Source organism: Eschrichtius robustus, chromosome 19, assembly GCF_028021215.1.
Source record: "Eschrichtius robustus isolate mEscRob2 chromosome 19, mEscRob2.pri, whole genome shotgun sequence".
NCBI lineage: Eukaryota > Metazoa > Chordata > Mammalia > Artiodactyla > Eschrichtiidae > Eschrichtius > Eschrichtius robustus.
In genome coordinates, this window is record NC_090842.1 from 28973862 (window position 1) to 28988887 (window position 15026).

Sequence of the window (15026 nt, forward strand, 5' to 3'; positions counted from 1 at the left end):
CACACGGCTGTGCAAACGTCACCACCATACATCTCCAGAACTCTTTTCATCATGCAAAAATGAAATTTTGCACCCATTAAACAATAACTTCATTCCCACCTTCCCCCAGTCACAGGTAACCACCATTCTACTTCTGTCTCTATGATTTTGACCACTTCTAGGTACCTCATGGAAGTGCAATCATACAGTATTTGTCTTCTTATGTCTGGCTTATTTCACTTAGCAAAATGTCCTCAAGATTCATCCATGTTATAGCATATGCAGTCTCGTTCCTTTTTAAGGCTGAATAATACTCCACTGTATGTACACACCACATTTTGTTTATCCATTCATCTATCCATGGACACTTGAGTTGCTTCCAATTTTTGGTAATTGTGAGTCGTGCTACTGTGAACATGGGTGTACAAATCTCTCTTCAAATTCCTGCTTTCAATTCTTTGGGATACATACCCAGAAATGGAATTGCTGGATCAGATGGTCATCCTATGTTTAATTTTTTGAGCGATTGCATAATGCTTCCAAAGAGGCTGTACCATTTTTCATTCTCATCAACAGTGCACAAAGGTTCCAATTTCTCTACATCCTCTCCAATACTCACTATTTTCTGGGTTTTTTTGATTGTAGCCATGCTAATGGGTGTGAGGTAATAACTTATGGTTTTGATTTGCATTTCTCTAATGAGTAGTGATGTTGAACATCTTTTCATGTGCTTATTAAGATAAATATCATCTTAAAACCTCTGAAATTAGGCTACATATTACAATTCATAGCATGTCAAAAGCTTAAATTGAAGTACTTTTTCTTTGTAGTACATAAAATAATGATGGATTATAAAGTCAATGGTATCTTAAGATTTAACGAGCCTCTAAGATAAGACAAAAAGTAAGATTCTCCCAGTGTCTATTTTTTTAAGAAACAGTAATATTTTCATAGGAGGAAGCAAATCAGTAAAAGAAAAAACAGCCTTTTGCAATTAGGTTTCCTATCAGTCTTCTCAAAGTCACTACTGAAATGTCTGGCAAACCTCACTTCTATCTGCTGGTGACACTGCAGCTTGCCAAAACAAAGGCACTCACAAGAAAAAGAAAAAAGAGAAAGAAGGAAAACAAAGAAAAGAGGAAGGGGGGCTTCCCTGGTGGCGCAGTGGTTAGGAATCTGCCTGCCAGTGCAGGGGATATGGGTTCAAGTGCTGATCCGGGACGATCTCCCATGCCTAGGAGCAACTAAGCCTGTGCACCACAACTACTGAGCCTGCACTCTAGAGCCCGCGAGCCACAACTACTGAGCCTGCATGCCACAACTACTGAAGCCCATGTGCCTAGAGCCCGTGCTCCACAACAAGAGAAGCCACTGCAGTGAGAAGCCCGTGCACCGCAATTAAGAGTAACCCCACTCACCACAACTAGAGAAAGCCCACACGCAGCAACGAAGACCCAATGCAGCCAAAAATAAATAAATAAACTAAAACTAAAAAAGAAAAAAGATCTAGGAGAGTGGTTAAAAAAAAAAAAAAGAAAAGAGGAAGGGAAGAAGGGAGGAAGGGAGAAAACACACACACACACACAAAAAAAAACAAAAAACAAGAAAAGAAAAAAAAACACCGAAAAACAAAAGCAAAACCAAAACCCCTCTGAGGAGGAGATTAAAGCAACTTACAGAGACATACTGAATCATAACCATTCTTAGCCTATTATTCTTCAATTGGCAGACCAGGTTTCCCATCAGCTTAAGCCCACTTCTCAAAAAGCCATTTCATTTACAATCAGATTGGCATCTAATTAGGCAGCACCAAGGGAATGAGTATTAGTAATGCCTGCTTTATTTTGGCAATGCAGATAATTTATACTGATAATATTCATATATATGAGCTCTGGGAAACTATCAGAAAAATCATATACTCTTTCTACAAATGGGATGTTTGAGTGTGGACCAATATTTATTAAAATGTGAAAAAGAGAGCAGACACCCACAAAAATGATTAGGAAGAGGGTTGGCACATCTTGCAAATTTGATTTGGTCCATCTATCAATGGATCTCTTTTCTAATATGTATTGTGAAGACAAAAAAAGAAATGACTATCAAAAACTTTAAAAACAGTCTTTCATCTGGTTTTCTTCTCACTGAAGGTCAGGCAGAACAGACCACTCCAAGTAGCCTGGATTGAAAAAAATACCCAGAGAAAAATCATTTTCTCTTGCTACATTAGTGACCTTAAACACGAAAGCTATGCATTTTGAATAGGGAGAAGTATGCTGGAACAGAGAGGTGGGGTAGAGGGGCGGGGAAGAGGTAGTTTCCCTAGAAGCTATCCAGAAATAGTGCACATGTTGAACCACATTTCTTCTAAAACTCTTCCATTTAGTGGGCATCCACCTCCTTAACCTTGAACCTGTCCCAGAAAGGGAAAATAAGAGGGCCATGGGGCAGGTGGACCAGGGCGGGTTGAAATAAGGAGGTGGAGGGCTGGCATACCATACAGCTTTCCAAACTTGCAATAGGAAGTGAGGCACTGACTAAGCGCTGCCACTGGCCCAGGACACCACAGTGTCACAAGAATTTTTCTTAAGGGTAAGTCCTCTGGCTGACAAAGAATGGCAGAGCACTAAAGGCAATTGAAGAAAACACAATCTGTCTCAGAGACACTGTTGATGAGGATGGCAGGGGCAGACTTCCAGCATCACATAAGGGTCAGGGCGACAACAGTGGGAATTAACCATCCCCTGTTAATCAAGCTGCCCACCTGTGTGCCAAGAACTCCTGCTTCAAGAACACAGGAAATACTCTGAAACCTGGCAGCTTTCTGGGCTCAAATCCTCAGACGTATCTGAGAAATATGCCAGGCTACTCATTTAGAAACAGCTCCACAACCTGAACAAACAGCACTGTCGTTCCATTCATCATTAGTGTGATAAGGAGCTTCAAATAAAAATAAATGGCCCAACATTAAAATTCTCTTCCCTTCACCATGCCACCCCCAGCTTATCTTAATTACATTAGAGATAATGGAACATCCAATTTGTGGGCTAATCAGGGATGATCAGCCACCCATCTGCCCTCTTCCAGCCTATTCCCTTTAGACCCACATCTGAACCACCAGATTAGGTGCAAAGAAGAATGTCAACTAGAGGAGCTAATGAGAGAGAATCAACAGAGCTACTCAAAAGAGCTAAGAACTAAGAGAAAAGGAGGACAGTGAGGGTCTGAGACAAGGTGAGAGACAGGAATAGCAGGGATAAGGAAAGACAAACCACAGAAAATGACAAAGCAGTGGAGAAACTATTATAAATTAAATCCAGGGACTTCCCTGGTGGTGCAGTGGTTAAGACTCTGTGCTCCCAATTCAGGGGGCCCCGGTTCGATCCCTGGTCAGGGAACTAGATCCCACAGGCATGCTGCAACTAAGAGTTCGCATACCACAACTAAGACCCAGTGCAACCAAAAAAAAAAAAAAAAAAAAAAAAAGATTGTCATTGCCAAGACAGGCAGACCTCAGATATATTAAAAAAAAAAAAAAAAAAAAAAAAATTTAAATCCGAATCTTTCAAGTTATGTGGGGAAATATATCTCTTTGAACATAGTTAGGAAAGGAAGGCAGGGAAAGAACTGGGCAACTGAATTAAGAACAGGTGGGGAGCACTCGAACCCCATTTTCATAAAGGGAAGAGGGCAACCTGCTTTGACTTCACACCCACTTATTATTGAGCTGTTGCTGGCGTTTAGAAACTCTACATATGTTCTGATAATGTTGTTCTGTTTTTGCTGGGATGCACCAAATGGGAAAAGATAGGACACATTTGTGGTTTTGTAGCTTGTTTTCTTGGCATTTCAGCAGGATATTGGCAAGTTATTCAAACGTGAAATTACCACCAATAATGCCAAAAAGCTGCTCACCTTTTTGTTTGAAAATGATTCTTGTTCAGCAGCAGCCTCTGGTGTCCAGATAGGTGAAAGGTTTCCCCCCCCAGGGCCAGCTCCCGACACCGGAACATCTCCCTCACAAACACATATGCACACATTTTGCACTGTGGTATGTCACTTAAATGTTTTGGCTGGCTGCACATTTAGTCTCAGTATGGCACAACGTTCAGAGACTGCCAATTTCAGAAACACATTCCGCAGGGTAAATGGATTAATAAGGCTCGGTGGCATTCGACAATCCTAATTTAATTTCATCGGTCCTTTACAGCAGGAGAATCAATGTTGGTGAGTAACTCACTCCAAGTGTGAACCAAAAAAAACCTTAAAAAAAATATTTTCAAATCTGGATCAAGTGAATTTCTCTATTTCTAGGAATAAGTACTATTGCCAAAAATATAATTAATTAAATTTTAGGGAATTTTACTCTGATAATTAAACATATCAGTCATTTAAATAATGTCTCTGAAACATATTCTTATAAATTAGAGCTGGCAAGCCCCGCTGCTGCCCTATCTCACTCATATCAGCACTACTTAGACACTTCCACCTGTATGGAATATTTTAATAAAGCACACTGAGAAGCAGCATTTTTTTTTTTTTTTACTTTCTTATTTTTTGAACCACATAAATAATACACAAATACATTTCACTTGATCTAAGGCTTACATAAGTGAACAGCAAAACAGAGATTCCCTTCACCCCTACTCCCTTGCAGAGACAGCTACTGCTTCCAGACTAATGGGAACCCTCCAGCCTCCTTCCTGGGAAAAGCTGCATTTTTAGAACCAACTCCACATGATCGCTAACCTTCCTCCCCCTTCCCAAAAGACCCCGGGGGGCCTGAAAATCTTACTCCATAATGGAATGTTTTGGAAAGGTTTTGATCTTTTAATCCTTGTCAAACAGATGAAGATAACTCACGTTAGTAAAGTAAATGATCTTTGACTATCTTGAGGGAATGCTTGTTGCGAAATATTGCTGCACATATAATGGCTGTTCTGGCTGACTTATTTACTATCCTCTCGAATATCAAGATGTTTTTTGTTTGTTTGTTTCAAAGAGCTTGGAGAAATTGTTAATTTAAAAGCTGGTGTAGAGGGGTTTCCCTGGTGGCGCAGTGGTTGAGAATCTGCCTGCCAATGCAGGGGACACGGGTTCGAGCCCTGGTCTGGGAAAATCCCACATGCCACGGAGCAACTGGGCCCGTGAGCCACAACTACTAAGCCTGTGCGTCTGGAGCCTGTGCGCCGCAACAAGAGAGGCCACGATAGTGAGAGGCCCGCACACCGCGATGAAGAGTGGCCCCCGCTCTCTGCAACTAGAGAAAGCCCTCGCACAGAAACGAAGACCCAACACAGCCAAAAATAAATAAATAAATAAATAAATAAATTTATTAAAAAAAAAAAAAGGTGGTGTAGAAAGTCAAATTGTGTGATAAAAGGAAAAGAAATTGAGGAAAATTATCAATATCATAATTGCTTTTCTGAACTGCTGATTCAGTAGAAACCAAAATACCATTTATACTGTAACAGTGAAACTGAAGAATTGTCTGGCCCTTCCATTTTAAGATTAACTTAATAATTAACTGACCAGCCCAGTGTTTCAGATGCAGTCACTAAATACACGTAGAGTTATGACCATGGTATTTTCCTCAAAAATAGTTCCTGTAGAACTCCCTCTGGTGAACTATCAAGAGAGCTGGGCCTGGAACACAGAATCCAGCTTCTAGAACCTCCACGCCCCAGTATACACTGCTGCCCTCACAACAGTATACATATACATTTGGGTTCATTTCTTACCCTCTTCCGGGACTCTTCGATGGCAGACAGCAGGGCATTGTCCTTTTCATTCTTTAGGAAGCCCTAGGAAGGAGGAGAGAAACGACACAATTTAGGTTAAAATTAACAAAATTAACCTTCAAATAATCAAAAGCACACTGTAGGAAAAAGAAGAAAAACACCCGTAAGGATATCTGCTACCCTGCCTACCTTCACCCTCACAAAACTCTCTCAACTTGAATATGGCCCATATTATAGATACAGCTTTGGCTATGCAGCCAGTCACAGTGCCTGTAACTGTTCCTCGGTCTATATTTCTCTGTTGTTTTCAGTTAATTCTTCAATTTCTTCCTAACATTGAGGAAGGTATCAGCCATCCCTTTGTTTGGGTGTTTTTCACTTGTTTGTCAATGGCTGGGATACCTGAAAAATCATTTATTTATGCTTTTCTTCTGGGGTTGTGCTACATGCACTCCTTATTTCAGGCCTGATGACACCTGCTGCTTATTTAATACTGGTGGGGTGAAGAGGAACTGGCCCACAAGGCTGGCTTAATACACACAGGGTTAAAAATGTCTGCAAAATGCAACTTCATGATAACACAACAGACCTAGTTTTACATCATGGTTCCCCTATTTACTACTTGCATGGGTGACGATTTTAGACAAGTCACCCAGATTCTCTAAACCTTAGTTTATTCATATGTAAAATGAATATTAAATGAGACAATGTAATCAAGTGCTTGGCCCAAGGCTCAATACATGTAGCTCTAGCATTAGGACTGATTAGACCTAGATGTGTTGGCGACATTAAAGAAAGATGCCCAGGGTGACTTCCTAGTTGCTATTCATTGTCCTCATTGCTCAACCTGAGATCCTGGGGAGGAGGGCAAGGGACAGATGCAGACAGAGTGGGCTTCCATGCCGATGCCTTGCCCTTCACACAGGGGTGAAGCTTTTTCCCCACAGCCTGGGATGCGGGGGCCAAGCAGGAACAAGGAAGATGATCCATTAACTATTAAGTAGAGATCAAACTCCTGGTTGTAATATGAAAGATTCTGAGTCACCCTATAGATTAGATCCACCTACACTATGGAATGCAAGGTACCTGCGTGTCAAGCACACTATGGGTGTATTTATACATGTCCCAAATCATCTGTTTTTTCAGAATCATGTTTTTGTTTTAGGAACTCTTTGGGGGAATATAATACAAAGTAGAACTAACCTCAAGTTTTTAAAGTGACATGCTAAATTTTAAAACATCTGACAGTTTTCTTGAAAACTTACTGTCATGGTTAATTGATTAATTTATTGATCACTTATTTATATTTCAACAATTGTAACATTTTAGTATATTTTGTTCAAACAGTTGCAGATATAAGGCTGTGATTCTTAAAACAAAACAAAACAGGGGTAGGGGGCTGGATAAGAGTGGGGACATATATTTAAATAAAATATTACTAATCTTCACAGGATTCTCCATATCTGTTGTCACATCCCAACCTGGGCAGTGCACTGCAATGGACAGAGACAATGGCCAGCAGCTCGGGGAACAGTTCCCTCATCGGCTCCTCCAGGGCAGTCCCTGAGGCAGCTCTCAGGCAGCTCTGAGGACACGACACAGAGGCTGCTCCCAACACCTCTACTGATATTCGGTGGTGGGGGGCGGGGGTGGAGGGAAGCATCAGCCACTTGCTTCTAATATAATGCCCTCAATAAACCAGAGCACATAAAGCTAGGACCCCACATAATCCATTCAGAAGGGGGCAGCTTCTCATCACGTGTCTGTTTCTGGCCATTGCAAGGGAGCCAGACACAAAATGATGGGAAGGATTTTAATGGACCTTGTTCATACCCTTCACAGCAAATGATTACATCAAGTCAACAAATCTTTATTGTGATTTCCCTTTTTCTGAGCGGGTCTTCAATGGCTAAAGCTAAAGGCTTTAGTGTCACAGTTTATAAACAAAGCTATAGAACTATTATCTTCGACTGCTGTTCCTGAACAAAGGGCATAGATTGTGCTTTGTTGCACCTTTTCATGGCTGCTGCTGATGGTCAGAGTGGTGGTGATAACCAGTTCCTGACAAGGCCTGGTCTCATTTTTTTCTTTTTGGCTGGGGTGGCAGGGAGTGTGCCAAGTGCCCCACCCCCTCTCTGGGCTTCTCTGCTCATCCCAGTGACCAGCCCATCCCATTCTTTTAACTGCATCTGTGTCTGCGTATAACCCATATACACATACACACAATTCAAACACAAATGCAAAGCAATAATCAGACACATTTGTTTAAAAGCAACATAATACTCTGTAAGAAACACAATTTCAAAATTTCTAAGAAATGAAATTTCAAGTAGTGGTTAAGAAAGAAAAAGAAGAAAAAAAGGCATTGCTTTGGGGGCAGATTACTCTCTTCTTTATAAACCTACCTTCCAAAAATCTCACTTAATAAATTAAATGAAGCATTTGTGCATGAGAATAAAATTACAGACATCACCTACATATGAACAAAGACCATGAGCCACTATGCACCTCTACAACTGGGCTTTCTCTATAGCACAAACCAAGCCCACAAAATATACAGATTTTGAATTTTAATTTTTCATCCTTTATTCCTTCTTTCATCATTTATTCCTTATGTAACCTATGTAAAAGAGTCCCCTCCTATCATATTTTATTTTTAAAAACAACGTATTAGTGACCTATCTTTTGAAAAGAATCTTAAATAATATTGTCAGAATAGTGCTGGGATCCGTGTGCCATCTAGTGGCAGTTAGTTTCTTGTAAAGAATATATACCTTAAGGAAGAATAACAAATTAAAGAACTAATAAGTTGGGCAAGAAAATACCTGCCTCAGCCCAAGTTTTCCACGGATCTCTTCTACTTCCCTTTTCATGTGTGTGTTTCCTTTCCTTCCAGCTCCTCCTGTGAGGCACCTCTCAGGCTCCTCATCTCAGAGATATATTTTTATAGTTTATCAGAAAATGGGTTTTCTATAGAGGTGAGCTGGGGTGTGAACAGTGTACTAGGAGGTGCCCTCACTCATTGGGTGGGGCTCCCTGCCACACTGAAGACTCCTGGTCAAAGCGAAGGCCCAACAGCTCACTTCCTACTTGGAGATGCCAGCCATCTAACAGACCCTCAGAGACCCTCATCATTAATATCTCCTCTTTTTGCCAACAAGTGCTCCCACCCAGCCCTTCTACTAATACCCCCTCTTTTTGCCAACACAGTCTCCCACCCAGCCCTTCTACTGCTGGCCCACTCAATAAAGAACATTCCATAAACATCTGCAGGCCTGCTAAGTAAGATAACTACTCCTGACTTACCATCTGTATACTGCTCCTCTCTGCCAGAGTCCTGGAAACAGACCCTCTTCTAACTGACTCCTTGAATGGGTTTTGGTTTCAAGCTTTCTGTAACATATAATAGCTCCCATTCAAGAAGCAATTAAGGGCCAGACATTGCTCCAAGCAATTCAAAGACATTATTGCTAATCTTTTAACAATATGAAAGAGTAGACATGATCACTCCATTCTCCTCCCTCCCCCGCCAATCCCATTTTACAGGTAAGAAACAGATTTCAGCATTCAACTAACATGACAAGGGTTTCCGACCAGGAAGAGGCAGAGGCAGAATTCAAACACAGCTCTAACTCTCAAAAGACCAACTGAAGAAAAAAAAAAGACCAACTGTTTCTGAAATACTTAAGGAATAGGAAACTTCTGAATTTAGAAAATAAAGATAAATTTCCTTTTATCTCTAAAAGGATGGGAGTCCAGGAGGGGAGCAAAATATCCTTAAATTTGTTTTCTTCATCAGTTATTAGTTCCCCTTTATAGATGATGAAGTTGAAGGCTCAGAGAATACTAATTCTTATATCAGTACTAGTAAGAGCTAACACTTATATGGATATGGTGATTACTTTGTGCTAAGTGTGTTACACATATTTGGTTCACTGGTTTACTTTTAACCCAATGCTAAACTGTCTCTCAATAGTACTTAACTGGATGATCCTTTAAAGTATGTTCTTAGTATAGGTTTAAAAGTTGAAAGGGCTGTGTGAGATGGTTTCCAGAGCTTCTATCAACTCTAAAACACTGTGGTTTCATATTAAGATCACCTGGTTCGTAAGTAGCCAAGTTCAGACTTAGAATCCAAATTTTCTGACCCCTTTTCTACCTTTTTCCACTCTACCATGCAAGTCAAGATGAGCTAGACAGCTATTTTACGCTTGCATATTTATTCCTTTCCTCCCCTACTTCACATAGTTAGGTGAGGAATGAAACAAGTTTGGGGCATTTCTTTAGAATGGTGTTTTTCAAAACATGCGCCAGAACCCATAATTGGGTTATGAAATCAACCAGCATTTTTTAAATGAAATAAAATGTAATAGAGATATGTGGTATGGGTAAGTACTGTTTTGTGAAACTTTCTTTCAATTATATATACTTATTTGTATGTATGAAGTGGGTCATGGTGTTAAATGTATTTCTTACTATGGATCACAGACAAAAAAGCTGGAGAAATCACTGTTCTAGCCTGCCAACTCTATAGTGTTCCAAAATATTATTATTATTTATTGCTGTGGAACAATAAACACTGTACACCTGCACAAGCAATATCTCCAGCCACATGTTCCATCTTTAACAGAGCAAGTGGGCTGCCTTGCAAAGTATGCTGTCTGAGAACAACCCAGAATGTAACTGCAAGGTAAGCCAAGTCTCCTATCAAAACTGTAGTCACATCTCAGGGACCTGGCAGCCAAACTGGCTTTTAAATGGCTCGGGTTGAGAAAGACAAGTATGAAAAACTGCCTTTTTTTTTTTTTTTTTTTTTTTTAAATAAATTTATTTATTTATTTTTGGTTGTGTTGGGTCTTCGTTTCTGTGCGAGGGCTTTCTCTAGTTGTGGCGAGCGGGGGCCACTCCTCATCGCGGTGCGCGGGCCTCTCACTATCGCGGCCTCTCCCGTTGCGGAGCACAGGCTCCAGACGCGCAGGCTCAGTAGTTGTGGCTCACGGGCCCAGTTGCTCCGTGGCATGTGGGATCTTCCCAGACCAGGGCCCGAACCTGTGTCCCCTGCATTGGCAGGCGGATTCTCAACCACTGCACCACCAGGGAAGCCCAAAAACTGCCTTATTTTAATCACCACGAAGACTCTGGGTTTCAGAATATAAATGACTGTAGAAAAAGTGAGTGGGCAAAGGATGTTTGTTTTTGTCAAATGGCCAAATTCTCTTCACTTATTTGCTTTCCAAAAGTGAAAGCTGTAAGAAAGAAGGGTCTCTGTGAGAAAAATTTTAGTATCCACTTTAGCTAGGAAAGTACGATGGCAAAAAAGAGCCTGCATTGATTCTTTCACAGTTCTTTGCTTTCCACTAACAACAAATAAGTGATTTATTGAACAGTTATGTAAACAGTTTGAATTGAAGCACACACAGATTTCCTAACCATTAAAAAATAAAACAAAAAAGATAAAATAGTCTAAGTTGGCCCCACAAAACAAAAGCTATATTTTACATGGCCCTCAAAACACAAAAGACCATTCTAGGTCTCTTCCCCTTCAACAGACCAACTGGCAATCAACCCTGTCAAAATTTAAAGTGAGGCAGCCATAGCAGGCCTGACTTTCTATCAGAAGGTATCTGACGAGACAAAAACACATGGTGAGTGCTATAAAAAATCTTGTCTCTTCTCTCATTTAATACATAAAATATATACAAATTTATAGGAAGTCAATAACCAACATTCCAAATCCAAGTAACATTAACACAAGTAAGCAGTGACCGTAGTTAATGGTCACTGTGGTTGGAAAAAACATTGCCAAGACACAAGCAAGAGCTAGGAGGGCAATGAAAAAGGAAAGAAAAATAAGCAGGGCAAAAAGTAAACTTAAAAAACAGAATAATCAAGAGGGTCTGTTCCAAGATGAAACAAGAATTCCAATAAGCACTACAAGTATTTCTTAGAACTTTAGATAGTGAAATGGAGAAGTGTCCACTTTCTGTCAAGACAGGAATATGAGCTGTACCCATTATTTTGCTCGAGCTCATTCTGAATAAAATACCACTCCCTTAACCTCTCCCAAAACTTCTTCCCAATTTCTGAACGAATGACCTCTTCTGAAGTCTTCTCTTGGGTAAAACTTTTACAAAGGTAAAACTGCTACTAAAGGAGAAAGTGAGGAAGGACAAAGCAAGATACTGTTTTCAGATGAGCACAACAGAAATCCTGCCAGCACTCGAGCTGCTGGGCTTATCAGATGGTGTGGACGTGCTTTTCATTAGCTCCCTTTGTGGTGCCTACAGAGAACCCTCAAGGAATTTTTCAGGTGCAAAGAGATATTCTTTACTGAAAGCCCAAAAGATGAACAGAGAAATTTAAAATTTGGGGCATTTTCAAAATTTGGGGAACATTCATATGGTTTTATAGCATGCCTGGTTATTTTATTAGATCAATACTTAATGCATTAAAACAAGAGTATATAAAATGTCAGCTTAAAAGGCCCAAGAGAGACTGAATCTCCCTTTGTAAGAAATACAGACTAAATAGCAAATACAAGCTTTATTCTCCAACTCAGATATTCAGAATAAGTTCCACTGCTTGTTTTCTACCAAAATTTTAATATTTTAAATTGTTTGTTCACAGATTGCATTAAATAAAATATTTTTTCAGACTGCATTAAATTTAAAAGATATATCTCTTTAAAATTTAATGATATCTATATCTATATCTATATATCTATATCTATCTTCAAAAAATACCCCTGCAGAAAGCAGTGCTAAGCTGGCAGATTTGACATTGTCAATTGTAATACTTTTTTTTTTTTTTGGTAATACATTTTTAATGCTGTTGTATGATTTCTCACTGTGCATTTATGCAAAAGCCTAGCCACCCTCATTCAGCAGGTGGCAGCAGACCCTGCAAGAGTGGCTGAGGAGTTTGTCCCACCATTTGCCAGTTCAGCAGACCCATCGGCCTACAGGCAGCTCTGGAGTCACAGGTGGCAGACCTTGGTGCTGTGTGAACACCAGGCCATCTGTCACTGTTAGGCTGCAGGGTCCCATTTCATACATGGTTTCTGCTACTGGCCTAAACAAAGGGTCACACAATTACATGATGGATTTGGGCCCATTAAGGCAAAGCAAATCACTTGCTCCCATATAATCCAAATTGGTTTACAAGATGGTCTACAAATTCTCACAGGCTAAAGAGAACTCAACGTGTGCAGAGAGATTCTAAACCCAAGAATACAGAGCTCTGAGCAGTGCTTCCTCCTGGGCCCACCTAGGGCCTTACCGGCAGCATTCTCACTCAAGTGTACTGGCTTGCCTGATCTCTTGCAGCCATGCCAACACAACTGTGACAAAATTCCATCTCCCCTGTGCCTTCTGGAAAAGCCACAAGCCTTCGAGAGAGCCACTCATGTAAGTCCATCTAATAGCCTTTGTGGATCCCTCCCTATTATCCTCTCCATCCCACAAAAGAACAAAAAGAAGGGGGTGGGGGGAAGTGGAGAGGGAGAGAGAAGAGGAAGGGGAGTTGGGACAGGAAAAGGAGCAAGGACCTCAGGCCTACAGCTTCAAGAATTAGCCTTCCCATCTTAGGAGAGGGAGAGGGGGGAGATGGGGGAGGAGGGGAGATGGAGGAGGAGGAGGAAGAGGAGGAAGAGGAGGAAGGGGAGGAAGAGAAGGGGAGGTGGGGGAGGAAAGAAAGGGGAAAGGAAGGAGGAGGAGGGGGAGGGAAGGGGAGGAGGAAGTAACTATCATATAACAAACACCCAAACTTCCAAGATTTTCATCACTGGGTAAAGAAAGAATATAAGAAGTAGGACTCACTATGATCCAGAAGGAGAAGGTCACCTTTGAAAATGGGGACATGTCATTCCTGTAGGGCACTGGTGAGGGGTGCAAGGATGTGTAGCACACCTCCCCTGCCAACACAATGTAGGCATATAACTACTAGATGCCTCTTCCTAGTTCTACACCAAGGCATCAAGCTGGGGCTGCTTAGCACATCTGGTTGCTGCACTTGGAGAATAAGGCCAAGGTTAAGGTCTGCAATCCTGTGAGGGCCATTTAAGTCTCTTGTGCTGCAAAGCCAGTTCTGTCCCTTTTAGAGGGCCCAGGGCATCCCTGCTATCTATCTCTGGCCATCGAGGAAAGGAAAGCATCTGTCCAGCTCAGTTATTGGGAGATTCCATGGAGAAGGGGAGCAAGTAGTAAGGGCATAATACAAATGAGTAAAATAAAAAATGATGGTCATTTAGTCAGCTAGGGAGGGAAAATGCTTTTCAGCAGAAATGCCCCCTCCTCCCAGATCCAGCAGAGCCCTGCAATAACCTTTTGGGGTTGTGTAAGCAGCTTTCCCCTGCTGGTCACAAGAGGTCTGGGGAGAGGATGTGACTTGCTCAGCACTGACACCTCACCACTTCCAGAAAACTAGCCAGAGCCTGCACGCTAGTGATGCAGCAGGATGTGCCACGCTGCAGTCGCTGGACCTCTGCTGGCCATCCTCTCTCTCCACTCCTGGGGAGGGGGGCAGAGGAGCAAGAAAATTAGAAACCAAGAGAGGGAGGGAGAGCAGCCAGCCAACCGCTCTCAGAATGCTGAGGTGGCCCCACAGGAGAAAGCAAGGACAGCAACTCTGAGCATTTTATCTCCTCTCCCTGCCCCCAAAACCCGTACCCCTGCCCCACCCTGCCCCAAACTAGCATACTTGCTAGAGCCACCCTTTGGGGACACAAGAACAGGGAGGATTCTAAAGAGAAAACTTTTCAATCTAGCTTTGCAAATGGAATAAACAGTGTGCCAAAGTATGTGTGGCTTCAAAAATCAGCTGAAGAACCCTCTCCTTACCCAAAGGTATGAACAGATCTAAAAAATATTAATCCCATAGCCACTCTTAGGTGATGGAAATATAAGATAAGGAGGATACACTAAGGGATGATAAAAATGTTTTAATATGTCTTTGGGAAACTGATTTCCATCTTGGAGATGGATTAGTCCACGTTCAAAGAACTTTGAGTACTAAAACCGCACTGCAATATAAAATGGGAATGCATCAATCACGGCCTCTATCATGGCCAAAGTCCCCTCCCACTGCCCCCCAAAACCACTCTAAAACAACTTATTAAAAGAACCCCGTATTATTTTTAAAAAATACAGGTTTCCTGCTTTGTCAGATCTAGTGTCTTTTCCCTTTGGCAACAGGAGACAAAAGCAAGATTTGGGGGCTATGAGAAAGACAGACAGCAGAGGGTGTGTCTCTGAGGCAGTCAGGTGGGAGCTGAGTGGTTTTTGCCAGGCGGGTTTCCACAGCACTCAGGAT

At 41.5% G+C, this 15026-nt stretch overlaps 1 protein-coding gene across 4 annotated transcripts in view; it reads right to left on the minus strand.

The window, feature by feature from the left end:
* The window catches only part of NUP93 (nucleoporin 93), a 104443-nt gene that overhangs the window by 33371 nt on the left and 56046 nt on the right, over nt 1-15026 (minus strand). For all 4 annotated transcript variants that reach the window (XM_068528313.1, XM_068528310.1, XM_068528312.1 and 1 more), the window contains exon 4: nt 5718-5780. In XM_068528313.1, the coding sequence (XP_068384414.1) occupies nt 5718-5780 (63 nt within the window). The remainder of the gene's footprint in view (nt 1-5717; nt 5781-15026) is intronic.